This window comes from Rhopilema esculentum, chromosome 6 (assembly GCF_057945365.1).
Source record: "Rhopilema esculentum isolate cy_ngs chromosome 6, ASM5794536v1, whole genome shotgun sequence".
Taxonomy (NCBI): domain Eukaryota; kingdom Metazoa; phylum Cnidaria; class Scyphozoa; order Rhizostomeae; family Rhizostomatidae; genus Rhopilema; species Rhopilema esculentum.
In genome coordinates this window covers 9,721,986-9,745,358 of record NC_142820.1, presented here as the reverse complement: position 1 = coordinate 9,745,358, position 23,373 = coordinate 9,721,986, and the positions used below count along the sequence as shown (strand labels likewise).

The 23,373-nt window shown below is 34.1% G+C and overlaps 1 protein-coding gene across 3 annotated transcripts; it reads right to left on the bottom strand.

Moving 5' to 3' along the window:
- Positions 1-730: 730 nt before the first annotated feature.
- Positions 731-23,291, bottom strand: LOC135686753 (phosphatidylinositol-3,5-bisphosphate 3-phosphatase MTMR2). Of its 3 annotated transcripts, none has more exons than XM_065203062.2 (26): positions 23,133-23,291; positions 22,758-22,885; positions 21,797-21,866; positions 21,166-21,254; positions 20,896-21,003; positions 20,471-20,542; positions 19,721-19,759; positions 19,278-19,361; positions 18,426-18,500; positions 17,810-17,884; positions 17,292-17,402; positions 16,789-16,869; positions 15,952-16,043; positions 15,469-15,562; positions 13,850-13,948; positions 12,921-12,980; positions 12,514-12,561; positions 12,177-12,269; positions 11,311-11,372; positions 10,968-11,019; positions 10,580-10,627; positions 6,803-6,850; positions 6,169-6,252; positions 5,648-5,695; positions 4,489-4,592; positions 731-2,670 (listed from the first exon to the last, which is right to left on the bottom strand). In XM_065203062.2, the coding sequence occupies exons 2-26, from the start codon at positions 22,845-22,847 to the stop codon at positions 2,619-2,621; spliced, it is 1,878 nt and encodes a 625-aa protein (XP_065059134.2). In that variant the 5' UTR covers positions 22,848-22,885; positions 23,133-23,291; the 3' UTR covers positions 731-2,618. The 3 variants fall into 3 exon arrangements, with proteins under 3 accessions (XP_065059134.2, XP_065059132.2, XP_065059135.2); XM_065203060.2 differs by having other exon boundaries at positions 735-2,670; positions 21,166-21,257; XM_065203063.2 differs by lacking the exon at positions 731-2,670 and having other exon boundaries at positions 4,259-4,592; positions 21,166-21,257.
- Positions 23,292-23,373: the final 82 nt, after the last annotated feature.

Here is a 23,373-nt window from a genome sequence, read left to right as displayed (position 1 = left end):
TTGACAGCATTTAAGTAAAAAGACGATTTTCAAATATTTCAAGATATGGGTTGTAGCTCCATTGGCACTTGTTTTGCCAATGGAGCTACCCCGGAGGCCCCTGATGTCCAGGAGCTGTCGGTGTACGCCACTAAAGCAGCGTTTTCTCCTGAGTTATACTTAAATTTACCTATTTTGAATGGAAATGATAATAACTTTATAATCTACAAATTTTTAGGGGCCATTCATTTGGGAAGATTTTCTATCCATTTAAATCTTCATCGCATTCGCACCTGCTAATTCCTGATTTTTTCTACCACGTCATAACGGCGCAAAAAGAGAAATAATTGGGACTATGACGCAACATAACAGGTGCAAGAACGTTCTAAACTGCTTCTATCCTAGTAAGACGTGTTTTCTATATGCTCATTAACGCGTGATGATTCATTTTGGTATTCTCGACGACACTAGCAAGGGTTCAAATGAATAAGTTCAACTGTCCAAAAGGAAACCTAAGGGCTAGGACAGCAGTCCCATTTCTTCTCTATTTCTTGTTTTTAGCTTCGAAGGCAACAAATATTTTGAAGTCAAAATCAGAGGCCAAATCCAAAAAATTAGTGCTTACATAAAGTGACAATAGGAGCAAATAGATTTCGTTTCTTCTTTGCAAATCTAAGCTTAAACTACATCTATAATTGCTGAAAATTATGAAATTCTTGTTTGCCGGTCTGTCGTGTGCTCGATGCCGTATAGGCAGAGCTGTATATGCTTTGGTGTATAGAACAGGACGGCTCTAAGTTGCTGCTCTGGGTTACACGTGCTCATCAGGCAACAGTAGTTGCTTGCTGATAATATACATTATAAGCGTAGCTTAACAAACCATAAAAGAACTCTAGTGAGCTTTCGTGCTAGATGCTCTTATACAGCGGAACGAAAGTAAAAAATTGGGCTTGATTTTTAGTAGTATGTTTTCAGTCTCTCGAAGACAAAATTTAAAAATTACATTTCAAAGTACAAAATTTCCAAAGACAAATTTCAAAGTAAGCGCAAGCTTTCAAGTAATTTAAAGATTTAATAAGAATATACTATAGTTTAATAAGAAGCTGCTTTAGCTTTACGTGGTTTGTTGCGTCAGTGTTAGCTCCCTACCTGGTGAAAACAATTAAGACCCCGTTTACACTAGCACGGATCCAAATGGGTACGGATTCACTTTGGCTCCGTGACCAGTTTTGTTGGTGTTTATACTGGAACGTATCCAATTTAGATCGCGTTTACACTAGCACGGATCCAGTCCACTATCTCGGCTACTTGACCTCCCATTCGGTTTCAACAGACAAAGGCTTTCTCAAGTGAGTTGTTCGCTTTTGCAAAAACGATCGTACTTAGTTTAAAATTCTCGTACTATTCTCCAGGAACAACATTGCCACTAAACGCTGGCTCTTCCTAGTCGTTGCCAGAATCTTCTTTATTTGCGGTGCCGATATCGCTGTTGTTGAATTTTATGATGTAGGCCTAGTCCCAGGCTCCTTTGTTTAGAGAGAACCAAAGCTATAGTCTCAACTGACGAATCCTGTGTTGAGCACATAGGAAAACAATAAACTGCAGCTAGGAATTAAACCATAACACTAGCAATGTGATTATATGAAGAACTTTCTGCTTGCATATGGAATTCGAGGTGTGCTTGGTTTGGTTCGGTTCCAGCCGTTTACACTAGACCTAGACGGGAACGGATCAAAGTGAGTACATCTTGGAAAGCGATCCCACACGGGTCCAGATAGCAGACCCAAATGAGTATTGATCCAGCAGGTCTAGTGTAAATAAAAAGCCTATCTGTCCTAGTTTGGGTACGGATCCATTTGGATCCGTCCTAGTGTAAACGGGGTCTAAGATTCATGCATTTTAACAGTACAACAAGAACTCTTTAGAAATGCTAATTAAATGACCTTTTCAATTATAACTCTGCACTTATACCTAACCTAGGTCATTAAAACTGAGAGTTTGTAACACAAACAAAATCAAAATATATTTCAAGCAAGGGAAGGAGGCAAGAATGATGGGAAGGTGGGAATAGAAAATGGACATGCTCAAGGCAACTGCCTTGTTTCCCTTCAAAAGTTGATTGCTTAATCAAGATAGGCGATACTCTTCTTATAACTAGACTTGAATACTTAGACATGAATAATTAGACAGAATCGAACAATCGAAATCACTTTTCAAATCAATTTTCACCGGAAAACAACAGCTCGTGGTCTTAATCAAAACATCCCTTAGAAAACTATGAACAAACCAAAGTGCAACTTCAGGGGTTTTTTAAAAAAGAATTTTCATTTGGAAAAAATTGAAAGAAAACAAAAAAGGAACATGCTTTATCAAGAACTGCCTGCGGTACAGCTCATGTCATTTGGCCAATCAATTAAAAAATACAGTTTCGGACTGTACCAGACAACATCAAGCACAGTCCCAGATGTTTCATACTTCCTTTTTCCAACAGCGCCAAAAAGAATGAAGAATTTGATTGGACACCCGCACTCATGTGATCGATATCAAACAATGCATGTGTATGAGCCACAGCTTATCGAAATTGAGTTTCCATTAATTTTTTTCGGACGGCAACAACGGTAAAAGCCAGGAAAGTTGAATCAAATCAAATCTTCTGGCACTGCAGACTGATTTTTCCAATCTTCCACAGGCCTTAAAAAAAGATCGCTACAATTAACATAGAGAGACAAAGAAATGACGTCATAAAGATCTATTTTATTTATTTTTGACCACCTGAGCAGAAAGAGCACGGTGATTAATCTCTAAATCTGCAAAATCGGTTGAATCTGTCACGGATTTCCTGAGGTATGGCCAATGAAAGGTCTGAAGCCCGATTCATAAGTGATTTGGGCATGGTTCATAAGTTTCAGAACCAGACCAAAATTAAAGACGAGTGTGGAAAAGCTTATACTAACGTGGACATATCTAAAGCGATCTGTAACAGATCAAACTGATTTTGTGTCTTTTAGAGACATCTTATGGCATCCTTACAAGCTATACGTTCAAAATCCAAAAACTTATGGAAATTGATTTTCGTGACGTCATCACTTTGCCACTCTATCGTTTCGTCGTGACTTGTTACGGCACAATGACAGTCACGTTTGCCGATCATGTAGGAATATGGCTTTAGTAAAATGAATCTTTTTAATAGGCAAGACCAGGCAGCAAAAGTGCTGAAAATAATAAGTAGACAAGCCACAACTACCAGATATGCATTGGTCCATGAAAAGCTGCTGTAACCATTGAAATGAATTTTGGTATGGCAGGTGACCATATCGAGTGGAACACTTACTAAAAATCTAAAAACGATGTGTGAAACGATGTGAATAAATGTGTCAGTATTAAACGACACCAACAAATCAATAATTTTCTCTATGAAGGAATGATAACTTCGACTTTTGTTATAATGATTTAGAAGAACATGGCGGTTTCAGATGCAATAATGGCAGGCTACAAACATTCTTATAAGAAATTAACCTTCGGATTGGTACCCAGTCTTTTTAATTTTCTTGTCGATTTTAGTACTTGAAGTGTCTTGATGGTTTCTTAAAGGCTCTTACGCAACCGGCATGCTTTGCGATTATAATTCCGAAACCGGCCTAATATCGTACGGCATGAAATATTCAATTTCTTAAGACAGCCGCCGCTAAGCATACTGGTGGCGCAAAAGCCTTAAAATGCCAAAATGCTTCTTTCTATTTTTTATGCAAATTAAACAGAAAATAGGTGCCTAGCCGTAAAAAAGAATCATTTTCACTCAATTTCTATAAGAACGATTCTCGGGAAGTTTCCTAAGATTGAGGATGATCAGTACAATGATATCTTAACTTTTTTGTCATGTTAGGACTCATGACTTGGCATTTCGTACACGCGGCCTCACTTAAAAAAACGTGTGCAGTACTGGACAGAGACAAAGTAAAATGGAACGTAAGTTGTTTTTTTGTTTCTAAAACTTCTAATCCTTTCCATTAACGGCATCTGTCTTGAATGAACCCTTAACAAACTTTTATATTGTCAGGCTAATGAAGAAAATCTTTGGGACTAAAACCTTGAGAAGATTACATGATGGTGCATATGAAATTAAATATGTGTAAAAGGTAAAAGACAAATGTGGTTTGGTTAATTGTCTAAAAAATTCCTACATAAAAGTAAAGGTTAGATCAGAGGTCTTTGAAAATTTCACCACAATAATATGTAGCTGAAATTTGTAAGGATTCTGTAAAATAAGAGACAAGCGAGCTTACGTCAAAAAAACTTGGAATGTAAACATATGCAGCCTATCTAACGCTCAAGTTTAAACTACGACATGTCTTTGATAACAATCTACAAATTAAATCTGTGTGTGTGATTATACATCACTAGTTATTTGATCGCTTCAGTACCAAACTGGTTTAATGAAAAATGTTCAAGCATTACTAGAAGGCCACCCATGGATACAAAGGTCATACAGAAGTTGTTTGTGCAACTGACCAGGGGGTTGCAGACTGCTTCGAAGAAACTGAGTCACTAGGGTCACCATCCACTGTCGCCCTCTCGTCGATTTCTCTTTGGAGTGCTTCGCATTTCTCAACCAACTAAAAAAGCAATGTTGAAAATTTGGTCAGATTTAAGAACCTTTTGGCAGAAATTTTCTTTCTTAATACCAAAATATAAGAACCTGTTAAGCCAAACAATTCCCCACAAGTTCCTATATGTGGTGTTGAACCATTTAACTTTTATACTTTCTTAGCAAAAACAAAAAAGATGACAGAAAATTGATTTGTTAAAATTAAATTCAAAACGCAGAATGTATGTTAAATTTGAACCGTTATTATGAAAAACTATTGCTAAGGTATTATTGTTGGTGGGCTTTTGGCAGTATTGGTACACTAAGAAATATCTGGAATGATAAAAAGACCAGATTGGATGCTATTTTCTGATAATAAACAACAATATCTACTCTGTAAAAATTAAGAACCTAATTAAGAACATATTTAACCTGAACTGTCATCAAGTAACCCTTAAAAAAGAGCCTGTTTTACCAAACTCTGAAAAAGTATGTTCTTACACGCAGGTTTTTACTGTATTTCATCCATGCACTACGCAAGCATCCCATAATGCATTTTCAGAAAGTCTGAAATTAATTTTGGCTAATCCATCAAATTTTTACTGCCATTGTTATGATCGTCGCCTGGACAATTTGCTACGCTCACAAAGGCTCACTGTTAGCAACGAGTCTTTAAGTCACACTCATTTCGCTTAAAGTCACACTTCTTGTTGCAGCCACATAACATTTAGGCCCAAATATGCAAAACTCTTCAATTTAACTCCATTTAAAATCACACTTCGTTTACAGTAACAAGTTTCAAGCATCAATTGGTGTGACTATAGCCGGAGTCTATTGTACATACCTTTGAAGAAGACCTCATTGTGGAAGCTTAATTGTATTAAAAATTTTCTAAATAGATTATTCTTAAACGGCACGATTGGCTTATTTCTGTAAGCTAAACATAACTAAGTTCAAAAATTGTGAGAAAAACTGTCAGATAAAGTTCTAGTCAAAATTATTGGCGTTCAGATGTACAAAACCTATCAGATAGACAAAGGTTTCCCTACAAAATGTGGTTGTCAGTTGTTTTAACAGATTTACCTGCTCAATCCGATGAAATAACAGCTTATTGATTTGTTCAATTGATTCCTAGAAACAAAAAAGTAAATAAAATATCTTATCAATAAACGTGAAAGAAAACCTTTTCTTACATACAGTGGCAATTTATCTCCAGCATCAAATTTTAACCAGATTTCCTAAGCGTTCTTAAGACTTAAATCGATCTAATTTTACGAAGGAATGAAAAGTATGATTATAAATTGGACGGAATGAAATCATAAAATGAAATCTTTTCCATCTCTAAATAGGCAGCTATCAGACCAAAAATCATATTCTACATTTTAATCACAAAATCACGATAACATTTTCTCCTTATTCAGTCTTTTGCTGCGTTTATACCAATTTTAAATCGAGAAATCTAAAAGGAATGAAATAAAAAATTAGGGCAAAGTAGAGGCAGCTAGCAATCAGTCATGAACATTGAATCTTTTATTCAAGAAATAATTCTGATGTTCCCAGTATAATAAGCAAGATCAGGCTGAGTGGATCTCGAAAAAGCTCACCTGTGGCTGGGTGCGTGGATTCCATCTGATATAATACGACTTCCATAATCGCAAATGGCGAATACTGGCGACAGGGAAAAGGACCTAGAGAAAAAATTAGGTCATGTTAGAGCCATGATAGGTCAGCAGTAAATGATGACAATGTTGTAACGTTGGAAACCCCTGTGCCCTCCTTTGCTAAGAGGTGTCAGTTGATGGAGGTTTCACAACAACAAAATTAGCTATTTGAAGCAAGATCATAGTCACAAATAAAATCTCTCGTTTTGTTTAGGTGAACTACACACATAAATATTTGGGCTTTGGTTAGAAGAACAGGACGGTTCTATTTTGCAAATTGGGAACACGCTAATACTAATGTAGATGGAAAAAGTTTGGGGCATGAAACAGGGAAACTAGCACTGAGCAATAAGGACTACCCTCAAAGACATTTCTGCTTTGAACCAAGTCGAGTTATAGAAAATAAACAAAAAAAAATTATTATTTCAATAAACACGGTTACTTTCGATGGAACAACCAATTATTACAATTACAAAACCGTTTCATAATGCACCCATTTAAATATTGAAAGTTTCACTACCTTAAAGTATAATTTACCTGAAAACAGAAATTCAGCAAAAATTAATAAATCACTTACGTGCTGATACAAATTTTTCGCATACAACGGGTTGATAAAGTCACTTTTCTGTAAAGGGTATGAAAGAATCAAGTTATAAAAACCTAAAGAAATTACTCAAAACATCTACATAGTAACCAAGAGTCTATTAAATTGGAAGTTGAGAAAAAGCAGCCATGCATTGTAAGTTTGCTGGCATTATATGTTAGTTACAACAGAGCTGAGTCAAGGTCATACGAAACATCAACTCGTACAGCTGGCCTAATCGTACTTATCTAGCCAGCTTCCAACATGGCGCCTGTTAACTCAATTTTAGGTTTGTAGTTTAAAGAACCGTTAATACACGTATTGATGGCATCAATAGGCAAACCTCAAAAGCACAAATCCTATTTTAGAAAAAAGCTTTCTTCTATTAGCTGAAATGTGTAAAAGAGAAGGAGCGACAACTTAATTTTATATGCAATTGCCAGATGTTTGATGGCCTGGTAATTCACCTACCACAAATCATATTTTAACTACAACCTCATTTCTATTAAGAAAATAATATTACAGAACTACCAACTCTCTTCAGACTATATAGAATAGTCTGTCAATGTTTTCGCCTGTTAGCGAATATAAGAAGAGCTGCGACACAAAAAGTGAACTGATCAATTTAATTCACCATAGAACAAGATCTTTTCTAGCCTATGATATGGTTTTCAATCATCTAATTTAACATCAGCAATATTTTGCACATTTATACTTAGTGTTTTGAGTGCCATGTTTTTAAACATTGAAGTAGCAATGACGTCAATGGATAAATGTGAAGATTAATTATTAAGGAGGTCTTACCAATGAGCAGAGAGTTTCCGTGGTGTTAGTGGGCATGGGTCCCAGTTATCGTTTATATACAGCTGTCACCCAAGTTTCTTACGTTAGGAGGGGTAGAAGAGTTTTTTAGTTGCTGACTGCAATGCAGGCGAAAATGCAGTGTCCCTTCTGAGATTTTTATATATAATCATTCATTAATGAAGTTAGCTTTCATTAAATTCAAGATATCTATTTGTTCAAATGTATGGAAAACACTGGGAAAGAATTTTGACATTTTGTTTGCAAAAATCAATTGGATTTCATACAAGTTTCTTTTTTTGTACAATAAAGACATAAACACGACACTAAATATACAATAGAATTGGAGAGAAAACTGACTAGATCAAAAAATGTGTAGAAAATGTAACCTAAAACAATCCAGACGAGGAAATGATTCTTTCAACAAATTTTGAAATTTTTTAAAATGAATTTTCGAGTTGCTTCCCCTTGAACAGAGAAGCGTATTAAGGTTGAAACATTAATTGTTTATTTTTTTAGGAAGAATTACCGGGGCATCCAACCTTAGAAGCAAACTACAGAAAATTGTCGATAGAGCGGTAGCACGTTGCGTTTGAGAACCCAGTATTTCACTCACCGGCGCTCAATGCAAAATGTATTTCATTGGATTGCGAAAATTTTAAGTTTAATAAGAAGTTGTCAAGAAACAAATGTCTAAGTTAAAAATGCTTTGCTTTGTATTAATTGTTTTATAATCTGGAGGCCTGAATTAGTTTAATCTTATTTATTCAGACCTGTTTCTTCAGCAAATTAATTCTTAAGATCTCGATGTTTTGTTGAGGAATGGAGCAACATCTCAACCTGAAGGATGAGCTCTAATAGGGTCAAGTGTTAGGCCAACCGTTGGCAAAGTCTGTTGCTATAGAATCTCCAACGTTTCTAAAAATAACAGCTTTTACGGAGATAAACTGTTCAATATGGACAACAGTTTGCTTATATCTATACTTGAATTATAAGCAAGGAGTTAATTAAATGTTAAGAAATACTGACTCGAATGTTTCCATAGAAAACAAAAACATCAAGCCTACACATCAGGAAGACAGAGGTTTCCTTAGAACCGTGTTTAACAGAACAGATAAGTTATACTAACAAAGGAGATTTTAAGACACACATATGAACGCAAAATATGCATTGATTCTTAATTAACTGGGCAGGAGAAGAATGAAGAATAAATATACTCAAATCAAATGGCGTTACTGGAAAGCTGAAAGAGAGCTTATGTGAAACAAAGGTGGTCACATGTAGGACGAGAAACCAGCCAATTGATGATCAGAACTCAGTAGACAGTGTTATTTCAGTCAACTCCATATATAATCACACAAAACCAAACCTCATGAGGTGTGACTGGAAGCAATGTGTGACTGTAGTGAATCTTAATAAACTGGCTTTATAGGTTTTGGGAATAGATTCGATTTACATATAAAAAGCAGTACACCGTAAATTGCTTTTAAAATGTTTAGATAGTGTAGCAAAAAAATTATTTTTAAAAATTAAGAGAAAATTTAATGTTCTAATAACATGAACGAGTTCCTATTTTTGCTTCAGATCTAATAAAATGTCGTACATATTTACGGAAACCAAAATGGCGTAAACTAGAATCTACACTACCCCATTTCATTTTCCTACAGGGTGAAGGAAGCAAAAACGGAAAAAGAAAAAAATCCTTCAGAACAGCAGGTTGAATTAGATAAATGCTTAAATGCATTTTTGGAGATCTTGCAGAAAGCTTTAAGATTTTCAAGAAATAAAAAGATAGAACAATATTAGCAGGCCTTAAATCAAGATGCAGAAACTAGCATCTCACGCGTTCAGCCCAAAAGCCACAAGATATTAAAAACAAAGGTCTTCACTAGACACATCGAGCAACAGGGGTGAGAACAAACAAATATTTGCAGAGTTGACGAGCAAATTCCCTTCCATAAGTAAGGTAGTTTTCTGCGTGTTGTGCTGAGAACCTAAAATAAATGCAATACTCAAGAAAGAATTATGCCCTTTGCCATGGAGATCTCGGCCAATTACTGAAAAAATGAACATGCCACGGTGTGCATGACGTAGATTTTATAAGTATTAACGAGCAAACACGAAAGCAGCTGCCAGTTCCCCTAACAACAGCTTTTGCTTTGGCACACAGCATAGTCTACCGAAATTTTTCTAGACCAAGCACGTACAACTGTTGTTAAAAGCATGTTTGCTGGTTTTCGGTTAGAGCCAGATTCAGCGATAAGAAGGAAAATATTTAAGCAGAAAGCAGAGTTGATGAAATATTAATAACTTATCTTGTACGGAAAAATACAGAGAATTAGTTATTTCAATGCAATTTTTGGCGACATTTTAAAGCAAAACTGGCGACGTTAAAATTTTTATGTGATTTTTTATGTGATGTATTTTTGAAATATGCATGAAAAGTCGCAATCGCTTTTCAAATCAAGGGGCTTTTAGAAAAAAACATCGTAAAATGCCAAACTTTTCAAACTGTTGAAATACTTTATCTCAACTCGTTTATTTTTTCACTTATCTTGAAAGTAGTATTAGATTTGATTAGAAAATAGCATTCCAAATAGGATAGGCTTTTTGGAATTTCATTCTACTATATTTAAATTATCCACTTTCAGCAACTAGACATATACTGTTTTTCTTTAAATCTACATTCAATCTTCTCGTAAGAGCTGGCTTAGACGTGCACTTTTGAGGTCTTCTGAGTGAAGCAATTTAGCATTTGAAAGTCGGATGTTCTTCATGACACTTTCCTGTGGCACAGTAAGAATGGGGGCTCTGACTCAGAACTGCTCGGTGCTGATTCTAGCATTTTACCGACTGAGGTACTCCTTATGCTCCCATATATATTATTATACTCTCATAACAGACATAAACCTAAAGTTAAGATCTATCATTCAACGCAAACCGTTAACTAAAAAATAGAGTTATTCTTACCTTGTTATTGATATAAGACCACAAGGATACTGTCTCCGTGCGAACTTTCTGCAAAATTAATAGTAAAATCTACTTATGACTTTAACAGAAATAACAAACGAGATCAGTCTAAATTTCAGATCTATTTATTTTATTTAGGAATGTTTGACAAGGCATTATCTAATCATACATATCGCTGCTTTTTGGTCCTTCATTTAATATTATACACAAACAGTTTTAATTTCTAGATAAAACATGTAAACAATATTTTGAAGTTAAATATCGCAAGAATTTTACACTCTAAGTCACGAGAAAACATGGAGATGACAAGGTATAAATTCAATTCAACCTTGTTAAAAATTTTATCAAAAGACCTGCTTAACAAATTCATCTAAAGATAATCGCTTACCTCTTTTACCCTAATTGCCTCTGCGTTGTACAGAAATGTGCCAAAGCGGCAGCTAAAAATGTGTGTAAGAAAATAAGAGTTTAGCTGGCAGTGGTGACTTCGATTATGGTCGTTAGATTAGAAACAAGAAAAGACCTTTTATAATAGAAAAATAACAAATTTCTGTTCAATGTTCAGTCAAAACTGTTAATAATCAATAAAGCAGAGTTTTCATAATTTGGACAGAAGGTAAAGGGTGATGGAAGAGGGGGCAGTCACTCTATGAGTGTCTGTTAATTTCGTTTGCCTTCAAAACGAGCGCATGTTCTAAAGAATATGGAGCAAATAAGATAATAGAATTCACCTGTTCTGCTCATCCAAAATCGTTATGAGAAAGTTTTCGTTGAATTCAAAAGCGCAAGGAAACTGAAATGGGAATGAATATCTTGAAAAACAGAAAAAAAGTGCGTTATCTGGAACGGAAAGGTTTAAAATGAAGAATGCAATTCTATTGGACTAGTTCTCGTGAAATGCTGTTATTCATTATTCGACTAACTGCCCAACAATACAATCTAATGCCACTAAAAGCAGTTCATGATTTGAAGAGTGGTGCAAATTGTTGGAAAGAATATAAATACATAGACTCTCTATATGAAGTTAGAGTGTAGTGGTATTGTCTTCCTGTTGACGATAGCAGCAGTATATTCCTGTCGACGTGAGAAGTTACTACATGGTGGCATATTTTCGAAATCTGTTCTTTAAATAAGATTAACGTAAACTCATACAAAAACCCGTGTACAGCTGTACATTATACAGACATGATTTGGGATTCTGAAAGCTGAGCATCAAAATTCAAATACATCAAGCATAAGCTCGTTATATTTTATCTTGTTTTTTTCTTCAATAAAGCAATTCTAACTAAGACATTAGCGATTATGACATGGCATTTCAATTTCTCGCAGAGGCTTTCCATTATACTGTTGTTGCTGAAGACTTCAACAACTGTCCTTAATGAAGAAGACGTACTTTTTGCGACGGGATGCTCTCTTCAAACATCAATTTTGTTATTTTTCACCCACAAAATTCACTTTGTGTTCTCCTGTTGTGTAATAATAACTACATATACTAACTGCGAATGATGAAATCCAGCTAAGGGTCAATAATTGGTCCGAGAATTCATCCAGAAACACTTAGAAAAACAAACTCACAAAAGGAATCTCAATTGATTACCTGTCTTGCAACTTGCCAAACACAATCGATGAACTGGAGGAACACGGGTGATCTCTGCTCATCTGAATAATTCTTATCCCCAAGCCCATACCTCTATGAAACAAACACTTCTAATTAAAAGCCTATCATAACTATCATTTTATCCAATATATTTCCCACTTATTCAATTGTCAATCTTTTTGGAACGAAATTTTCTTTCGAGGGATATACTTGATTATTTTAGTACCAATCTTTCAGACAAATCATGCATTTACTACTCCGAGAAATACAATAGAATAATGGAACTTTAATCAATTCAACAACTGAGCCGTCAATACAATTCTTTAAAAATACAAACTCTTGCGAACTTGTGACCAAAACTGCACCATTCTTTCTCAATAAGAACCTGCATGAGAAATGAGAAGGTTTGGGAAGAAACAATGAACCTTATCGTCATTAAAATACAATATATGCCGAACTAGTAATGCTGAGCATTAAAAAGGGCTTAAAAATCCGCGGTTAAATGTCTAAAATCTGAAATTTGAAGTTTATGTAGTAGTAATTTGCATACAGAAAAATATTTCGATGCTCAACTCAATCAGAATAACGCCTCTAAAGGCTTCTATGGAATGATTTCGAAAAAAGTTTAAAAATAACACATTGGTTGGAATTGATGCTTAAGACACCGGATAGTTGAAAGCAAAGTTAATAATTAACGGCAAGATCTTTTAAATAAATATTTGAAGAGTATGAAATCAGAATTACCTCAAATCCCTCAATGGTACGATAGTATGGGTCGAGCAGCAACATTGCCAATGATGTCAACTATAAAAGAAGAGGTTATCACAGCCCAAAAGGAAAGACAAAATCAAGTAAATTTCACAATGGATCGAAATTCCAAAACCTTACTCTCTCATCAGTTGATAACCTAGTGGGTACATGAATTTGCGGTGAAGTCGTTACATTCACGACGTCAAATAGAATGAAAATTTATTGAACAAATCATTACAGACAAAATTGTAAACAGAAATCTGAAATTTGATCGGCACAATCCTGTAAAATTTTTAATATAAAATAGAATTAAAAACACTTATGTAATTTCTTACAAGTTAATCTTTTACTGCTCAAATATAGCGTTACTAGTGACCGGATGTTTCCAAACGGGACTTGGGGTTTTATAGTTTTGGCAAACGATAACGAAATTGGCCAGAAAAAAATACTAAAGTTACTATTTTCTTTCAAAACCCAAAAACAAGAAGGTTTTAACAAATATATCTAAGATTTGCTCTCATATTCGGTTCATATAATTTCAATAGATTCGGTTGATTCTAATTATCAAACTGAACATTATGCAATAAAGATTTAAAACAATATATATTTAATCAGAAAAATTACACTGACAGATATGCAACGTTAACTAGGTCAAAGAAGTTAACCCCCCCTTCTAATGTAAACTACAATACATATTATTCTTCAAATCAAATTTCTGCAAGCTGTTCGAGTTTTTATATACTAATCGTGCATACACAATATATGGGACACCGCAAGATATCAAGATAAAAACAAGACATGTTTCTCAGATCTCTTTATTTTCTCTAAACCATCATACTCTATTCTGAACCTATGCAAAGATCCAGGAAGAATGAGAGATAGACTTTTCCATTCTTTTCAAGTTATAAATTCGATGATGTTACCTGAGGGGTCCGATCCCATCCATCACTGCAATGCACGATAACGGACAGCCTGCATCTGTCGACAATATCCGCAATTCGAACTGCACCGGACAAAATGGCCTAGAGTACAAAATTATGTCTTAAAAGATTCTGCCTGAAATGTCAAGGAGTTTGGACGAGGATTAAAAAAAGGCGAAAAAGGAGATCATGAATTTGACAATATGATCACATAAAAGTAATGTTCAATTTAATAACAGCACAAAGTGATTATGTTTGTAACTCGGTATTTGCACTCTCAGCGATCAGCTGATCAAATAAGAAATCTTCTTCTCTGATAAACTTGTATCTATACAAAGCAAAAGTTTTCACAATCTTGCAATCCGTAGATTTATAAATATTGTCGTCCTTTAAATACTATCGTGCAGCACTTGCTATAAAACATATGAATGATATTGGCCTTCTTAAACATTAATTTCATTTGTGATGGTGACTGAAGTATGAAAAGAACGGATTGACATTAACGCACGTAGCGAAAATTCAAAAGATTAAACTGAACATTAGATAATAAGTTAATGAAACACTAGACATAAGAAATTATAAGGTGAGATATGATGATTACCGATGGCGACTATTCGAGGAATGACAGGAGGTAGTGTCACAAATAGACGTTAGTTAGCCTTCATACAAAAATCTGCATCGTCTTTGCCGATGTTTCAGAAGAAAAAGGTGGCTTAAGTGCCCAGGAAGTAAGTAATCATTAGCTAGCTACAATACATTGAAGTTTGTAGTTACATCATATTCATTGCTGAAAGTATTAGCATTTTCAAATGAAATATTGATATATAAATTTCATTGCAATAACAACTTCATTCTATCCTTATAAAATGAAGTATATAAAAGTATATACCGTTATTAATCCTTAGTCGTCTTCTTTTTATTTGGTAATGCTAGGGAGAAGGGATAAGGGAATAGGAAGGGAGAGGGAGAGAAAGGAAAGATCAAGCTTATTTATTTTTGGTTTTGTTGTAAGAGTCTGGGAAACTGAAAGAGAGAAGAGCAGTCCAAAGTTTACAAGGTCTAGGGAGGAAGGAAGAGTTGTGAGATTGAGTTCGTGCGTTTGAAAAGAGACTTGGAAAGGGTGAGCGCTGGAAAAGTGTCTAATATTGCGTGCATATCTTAGGGGACCCGGGATTATATCTCTAATCTCCTGAAATGATTGATGCGGTAAAATTTTTAAAAATATCGAGATCAGTTACACAGCGCTGTTGGGACAGAGGCTGAAGAGACTTGGTGAGGATACAGTTATCGACAAGGCGAATGGGTTTGGATTGGACTTTGTCAAGGATGCGCAAGGAAGATTTGGGAGCACCACCCCAAATATGAGAGCGTAGGCCAGAGAAGAACTTATAAACTTGTTAAGAGTTGTGACGGTGAGAAGAATCCACGTGCTCTAGAGAGGAACCGAAGTATTGGAGAAGAATGTTTAGCAATAGAAGAAATGTGAGATTTCCAATTTATTTTAAAAGATACAGAAAGACCTAGTAACATAAATGGCATTGAAATAAAATTTCATGTCGAGATTCTTATAGTATAGTGTTTACAAAATTTTGTTCAGCTTCTCGAGGAAGCGATTACCATACCTTTATGTGATCAAGCCATCGCGATGATTCTAGATTGCTGAGAAAATGCGCATCATCGATACTTGGGTAGCACATATCTCTCAGTTTTCTCAAGCTGAAATGCAGTGCCATAAATTTATGAGAAAATTATATTAAATGCAGAGAAGCGGTCAAAGAAATTTTCTGAGTAATCAAAATAGTATTTTGTTTCAGTTCTTAACAATAAAAGTTATGTTTTCACAAGAAAATATTCTTAAAGCACTGATAATTCCCCAAATGATGAAGAAAATTCTGTCTGTCGTAATTCATGACAAGTAAAAGCTTCCTCTTTGATACTTTTGAAACTTAAGCGTATATTTCTTAACATCTAAAGATCAACCACTCAAAGCTCAACTTTAAAAATCAGCTTGTGTTTAAAAGCTCTTTAAAAAGTTGCATTTTATAGATTACAAAGCACAAGGCCATAACAAAGAATATAGAATGACAAAAGCTAAAAATGTTCACCTTTCTCTCATCACGTGGATGTTTTGAATATCAAGGAAAACGAGTTCAGTGTTTGGGTAATTATCACTGTCCTCATACCCACCACCTTTCGCCTAAAAGAAACAAATATAATATTTATTTTCTTAGTTACAGTTCTTAATTTCTTATCTAATGCAAATGCAACAAAAAGAAATGGACAGCTTGAGGCTTGCCTAAAGATGACAGATTTTTTACTTTAGACTAAAGCTGTCTAGTGAATCATGGGCACAAAATATTTTCAATGTAAACACGAGATGTTAACGTTTTTCCATAATACCCTGAACTGATACAAAAGTACGACAAAAAAGGAGATTCACAAAAATTGATCACACAATTCTACACACTAATATTCATTGCCAAGGTTATAATCCTAATCTATTGATTTCCAAACCATATTATTCTTGTATACCTTTTGTTGACTTTTTCAAAAAATGTTTAGTTCACCTCTTGTACTCTTAACATATCATCAAATAACACAAGATATTGAAGTAACAAAACATCACAAAAAGCCCAAATTTAGGCAATCATATAACCGTGACGTAATCAGCAACACAAAAACACTCAGTTCATGTATACATATAAGTTCGGCTAATCCTCTGTTTCCTGAACGCACTTATATCTATTAACACAATTAGAGTAACAGAAACAGCAATGACACCTGTGGGATGCAGCTTTGAAGTTACGAGTACAAAAAGAGCTTGCACTGTGCTGGATAGCTAGATCGATATTAAATGTGTAAAAGGGGTTTACTGTTATGAAAGTGCTATTTTAGAGACAGCAGGCCTATAAGGGGCCTTTTGGCAACTGATCGTTACTCACTTGGTTTGCCACTGCATTTATCTTTGGTCTAGCATCCATTATATACAATTTATGCATTTGTGGATTGGCTTGAAGAATTGTCTGTATATGAAAGAGCGTAAAGTTTAGAAGATAGGAACATGAAAAATCAAAACAAACAACAATTACATCAAACACCACAGGGTCATTAAGATGTACCTGGCTGTAAAAACCTTATATGGGGGAGGGGGGGGGGGATTTGCACTCAGAATTGACTCACTCCTATCAAATACAATATGTGATATGATTATTTGAGGATCTTGTTCTTGATTGGAATGTCTAATTAGAACGATTCTGTTCTGTTCGAAACAATTTATGACATTAAATATCTATCATCAGAAGCAACATATTTGTTATGGCTATCATGACAGTATCGAAAGGCATAACGTCCCTGCCCTTTTATGCATGGAGCATCTTATATAGTGGCGATGATTTCAAACCACAACAACGTAAAATCTAACAAAAAAAGCTACGAAAATGCAGACCTGGATGTATCTCTCATCGTCTTTACTTCTTTTGATGCCACCTACACCATTGTTTGGCTGGCTACAACGTGTTATCGATGCACTGTTTGTCTGATGCAACCAGGAAAGCACCTACAACAGCAAAAAGTAGAGAGGTACTTTACGAAGGTATTGAAAAAACAACGGAAAATATTTCTACCAACAAGCAACACTGATACTGCAGCCTTAACAGTCATTTGCTCGCGTTTTTGATTGGCCTATTTCAATCCACAACTTGGTACACTCCCTTGGTAAGCTTAGCAATTTCGATCATTATCCTGACGCTTTATACTCTGAATTGTGTCAGACGAAAAGGTTTAGTTTGTCTTTACTTTTACTTTACTTTTTTAAAATCACTTTGAAATTTGCTACCACCAAAAAATTGTTTAGAAAATAACTGATTTTGATCTACATATTTGTATACCTCCATTTGTGGTCGGGTTGTCAAAAAAAATTTACCAAAAGTGAACTTGCTAGGTGTGGGGCATTACGAAACTTACTGGTATCCTTGAACGACTTCTGAAACTTGCAACTTTGGTGACTTCCTCGTCACTACAGGAAGACGGAACTGCTATCTAAGAGAGAAAAAATCTGGAGATAACATATCAGTGCAGAGGAAAAATTGGAACATGGGATAGTATAGTTAATAAAACAATAAGCAGCAATCCAAAAATGAAATATTCTTTTTATTTCAATATATAATTATTGCCAATTTTACAATACAAAACCCAAACATAAGAGATCTTGATGGATCAGGAATATAAGATGGGACTGATTTAAATCTTGAATCAAACCTGCAGTTTCAAACATCTTTACTGATTTAGATGGAAAAATATGACATGATACCGACACCTAGGCGCGTAAAATAATAAACCGACAAATGTTCAATCTGAAAGTCTTGCTTAACAGCTTTGTAATTAGGATTTTCTCAAAAATTCGAGCATCATCCTTGCTTTAAATTTCTCCAAAATTGAGCATCCTACAAGATTTTATCTTTCTCAAAACTTCGAAATAAACGAAACATGGCAGACATTTAATCGGTTACCACTTTTTCTAAAAGTTCCTCTGCACAATAAAACAAGAGTCAAAGCAAAATTAAACGAACAAAACACATACAATTCCAGGGTAGGTATCACAGAGTTGGTATTCCCGATTCACCGTCGATATCCGCCAACATTCAGTTGGAAGTCCCTACAACAAATACCCAGATAATCAGTTCCTTATTATAATGTCGCTGCTAAAATGCCCAGGACTAAAAAAAACCAGAATGTTAACATTGAATTTTGAAGGCTTGAATTGTAAGGTTAAAGGTTGAAATTGTAAAAATTAAGTTTATATTTAAGATATCAGGCTTACAGTGTAGTAAAAGTCGCAATTCTTGCACAATATATTTAGGAAAAAGCGTACTAAAACGACATTATTTTTGAAATGATATGACAAAAGCAGAATTCGAATGATCAGAAAGTACTGTAAATCCTCGAATCAGCACCCCATTATGCATCAGTGTCAGCTAAACGAAAAACCTTGCTAATTGCAGTTCCACTGCTCATTGACATGGATGCTACGATGACTACACTTCGTTCTTGGTAAAGTGGAAACTGGTGAGTAAGTTGAGCGGCTTTAGGCTTGGATTTGAAAGCCATTGGGTAGCTCAGTTATTAGAGCAACAACTTACGCTGATCGCGGGTTAGAGTTCTGCCCTGGTTGTATCACTCGAGTATATTTCACTGAGCATTTTTCTAAAATCTTACACGCCCTCAAAAATTGTTTCAATGATTAACACTTCTAATCCCCCTCTTTCAAAAATACTTTAAACAATTTGATAATGAAGTCTACTTCTACAGACAAGGACTTTGAATTAAAACTTTGGTTAAATTTTCCTTAGTAATAGCTATACAAAACCTATTTCGTCATGTGAAGCACGAACATTATATATGTTGTCTACGAGTTAGTGATTTTAATGCTTACAAGTCGATTGTATTCTCTTTCTGGATCATAAACATCCCATCCATTGATCTTGAATTCTTCTCGATATTCAAATGCAAAGAATCGCTAAAAGAAATACAAACAAAGTGATCAAAACACTGAAGAAGATTAAATCAACATTTATTTTAATCTTTATCTGCTAAAGCGTAATTCTTTGATCTGTTTAGTGGTATAAATTCCAAAAAATGAACACATTACTTTACTTTGAATATTTAATGCTAGCAATAAAGATAATTAAAAAAATGTTATCTTCCTTACAAATGACCTCTTTAAATTGAGCAATGATCGACTAGATATACTACTATTCACTTCTACTATTCATTTCTTGAAGTAGAAAACTTTGCAGCAAATGAAATACAAAATAAGTGAAGATATCAAAGCCAGCATGTAGTTAAGAGGGGCTGAAAATCTCAAACAGGTCATACCACTCCAGGAATTCCACAGGTAGCTGGAAATGCATTACTCTGAAAGTGAAAAGACAGTTGATATTTGAGTTTGTGTGTTCCGGATAACAAGGTGGTACTTATTTCTTGATAACCAAACATTAGTAATTTCAATTTATTAAAATCATAAAGAGTTTTTAATGTGAGAATACAGCAGAATACATTGTAGTACAATGTGCATTAAATCATACATTGTATCCTGTTTTATAGTAGAATACATTGAAATAGATATATTGTCTCAGGTACTTTTCACAATTACTGACAAAATTTTCTTACAAATACAATAAAAGACACATTGAGCACAGAACTGTAGATTGCTGCCAGTGTTAAAAATGATGTTGTTTCCTGCATTTCATAGGACGTTTTCTTGAAAAATTTCATACCCAAAGTTATACCTTATGATATCAAATATCAACAGTGTACATACAAAAAAGAATGCAAAAAATTGCCTTTGTAAATGCAAGGCTATCTGAATAGAAACTCCAAGTTCATAAAATGAAATTTTGAAACCCCATTCAATTTCTATTAACTAAAATAGCTTTTATTAAAAAATGAAGAATATTCATTTGAAGAACTTGAAAAACATTCATGGTAAAATTTCTATCCGTGAATTTGGAAAATATTCTGTTCCTGTTTTTCATGTTTGACTGCTTGGTAACTGATTCTGCCTCAAGGTTTGTTTTTGATAGCACTAACTTATGGATCTCATTTGAGGTGAAACAGCAAACAAACCTGAATTGCATCAAAAATTTTCTTTCTTGAGCTGTTTTCCTGTTTTAAGGCAAACTTGAGATTCCTCAAATCCTGTTGATCAGGTGAGCAAAATTTAAAATTCAAATACTCCAAATAAGATATTTCCTTTCAAATTTCTTTGACAAAAACGAAAATAAAAATCAACAAATGGTCAACTTATACAAGTTAGTTTATTCAAGACAATAACCATAGCATTTGATTCTAGACTAAAGAAAATTGATTGCGAAAAATAGTCTATAGGCACAATCAATGCAATGCTTCCAAAACAATTGTTTAAACTGTTCCTATGTAAAGTGAAAAGTTGCACTTTAAGTTGAAGAAAATCTAAAAATTCAAGTTACCACACAATCATTTACCTGCTCGTGAATGAGAAGTGTTTAGCTAAAAACATAGCAAAAGATTACCTTACAAGTAATATCTATGCCATAATTTCTGTCTGCATTCTTTGTTGATGCTCCAATTTTGTCAATTTTCACAACATTACATAATGTTGAATCTACAACTAGCATTTCCTAAAAAGAAAAAAGCCATAAATTTGCATAGAATTTCAAGTTTAAGAATTGAAACAAAAGCTGCAAAAACAAACACTACTGAATAAAACAAAAGCATGTCAATGCTAAATTCATTTTTTCTTTTGTAAAAATTAGCAATTGAAAACGAAAACCTTCACTCACATCCTTTCCTTGAAAGATAATTCTATAATTAGTGACAAAAAGAGATCCAACTTTTCTGCCAGTAAAAGGACAAACATACATAACATCAGCTGCTAGAAAAGAAAAAGAATAAAATTTAAGCACACATCTCTTTGCACAATCTATAAGAGGAAATTATGGAGAAAAATTAAAACGTTTCTTGAAAAAATATGACATAATAAACTTTTTTGAAATACAAGTCATGCCTTCTTACATGTTTGTTGAATTTTTTATCAAAATTTAAAAAATCAAAACAAAATTCTGGCCTTTCTACTGAAAAATTCCATAATTGCCATTCCACAAAAATTCCATTGTCTGTTGATTTGGCATGGAATGACCTGTATGAGTCTTAGAAATTTTGAAAACAGTTATTGTCAGGAAACTACTGTTTGGAAAGTAAGCTATGTAAAAAATTTTGCATCAATTCATTGTCTATATATCTATGTAATGTAACAAACAACATTTTTATAGTTTTCACATATTTAATGTGCCTACACCCAGCTTTGTAGTCAGTCGATAAACTCAATAAGAGGTTCTATGGTCATGTAATATGGTCTCAAAGACATTATGAGATTTAAGTGATCATAAAAATGACCAACTTCATAATAAATACCTTTTGTGATAATCTTTTCACCATTTAGTAGAGATATATCCCCAGACCCACTTTCACTTCTTTCAAAGGCCTAAGAAACAAGAGGTCTTACTTTTAAAAAAAAGAAAAGGCATCAATTATTTTCATTAAGCTTTCCCTGTACAATATTGATTCAACACAGAAGACTATATATTAGACAATTAAAGATTAAGTTGCAGTGAACTTTCTAACTTATAAAACATTATTTCTATAAATAAACTGTTAACCAAAGTTATAAGTCATTATGAGGTAGTAGGAAAAAATGATTCCTTTCACTAACCAACCAAACAATTATAACAGATTATAACCATTGGTCTTTTTGAACAGGTTTGATTTTAAGTGGATACAAATAACAAATAGTAACCAGAGCATGATTATAACATGAGTCACTCTTGTGTAAGTGTGAAACAAGTTTTTGGACTAAAAGTTCTTTTTATTTATTCAAATTATGCAACACAAATGCTAGACACAGAAGTGAGGTCCAACAGCTCTTAGGAGTTTTTCTACATTTTTGACAGCTTTAAATTAAATCCTTTGTTACTGTTGCACCTCAATTGTATTTTCCTTTTACTATTTGAATATTTAAACAGCAGATTTTGTGTTCTTTTGCAGTTAATACTAATAGCCTAAGATATGAATTGTATGCTTGAATTTGAAAAGAATGAAGCATCTGCCATGAGAGAAAATCTGTCATAAACTAGTACCAAAATGGAATAAATTCATACGAGTCATAGCAAGCTCTAAAAACAAGTAATCAAAATACATTTTACAAGGCATCAGAGTAGTATAATAGAAGCTTAAATTCAACAAGACCATAAAGAATCATCTTAGGCCCAAGCAATGCAAGCTTTAATTTAGGTAAAAAGGTAGCTCTTGACAAAATTTAGAAATTGTAGATCCACAGCACATACACAGCAAAAAACCCTCTGACTAAAAAGCAAACCTCATCATCTTGTTCATCACCAGAATCATTTACGACACATAACCCTGTGTCAACATCAGTATGAATCACTTTGCGGCCAGAGTCTGACATTTTTGCAAATCAAAATCGAGTCGAGATGAAACAGCAAACTGCAAATCAAAAATGCAGAAATACAAGTTTTGCCTTGAGATTGAACAACTGAATACTTTACACTGTGGTCACAAACAATGTAACCAGCAAACTGAACTTCAAGGAGAGTGATAGTAAAGTTAGTTGACTGTACCAAAGAAAATGTCAAAAAAGGATAAGATAAAAACTAGGTCATTTTGAAAATTATCATTAAAAACAATACATAACACGACAATAACTACAAGTACAGAAATAACAAAATCTTACTTTATCTTTAAGTAACTGTTTGGTCCTTCATTTATGGCGATTCCACCGCTTTTAGTTCTTTTCCACCCATTTTGTGTCAAGATGTTTTCGTATCGCTTAAATTTGGTGGAATGTTTCGGCCTTATTTCCTCCTTTTTGCGAGCCTCTTTTTGACACAGAGGCTTGAGCCAATCCGACTTTACAATAGATCTTTCGTAAATAATAATGATCAATGTAAGAAAATTGTACCAGGAAAATTTTT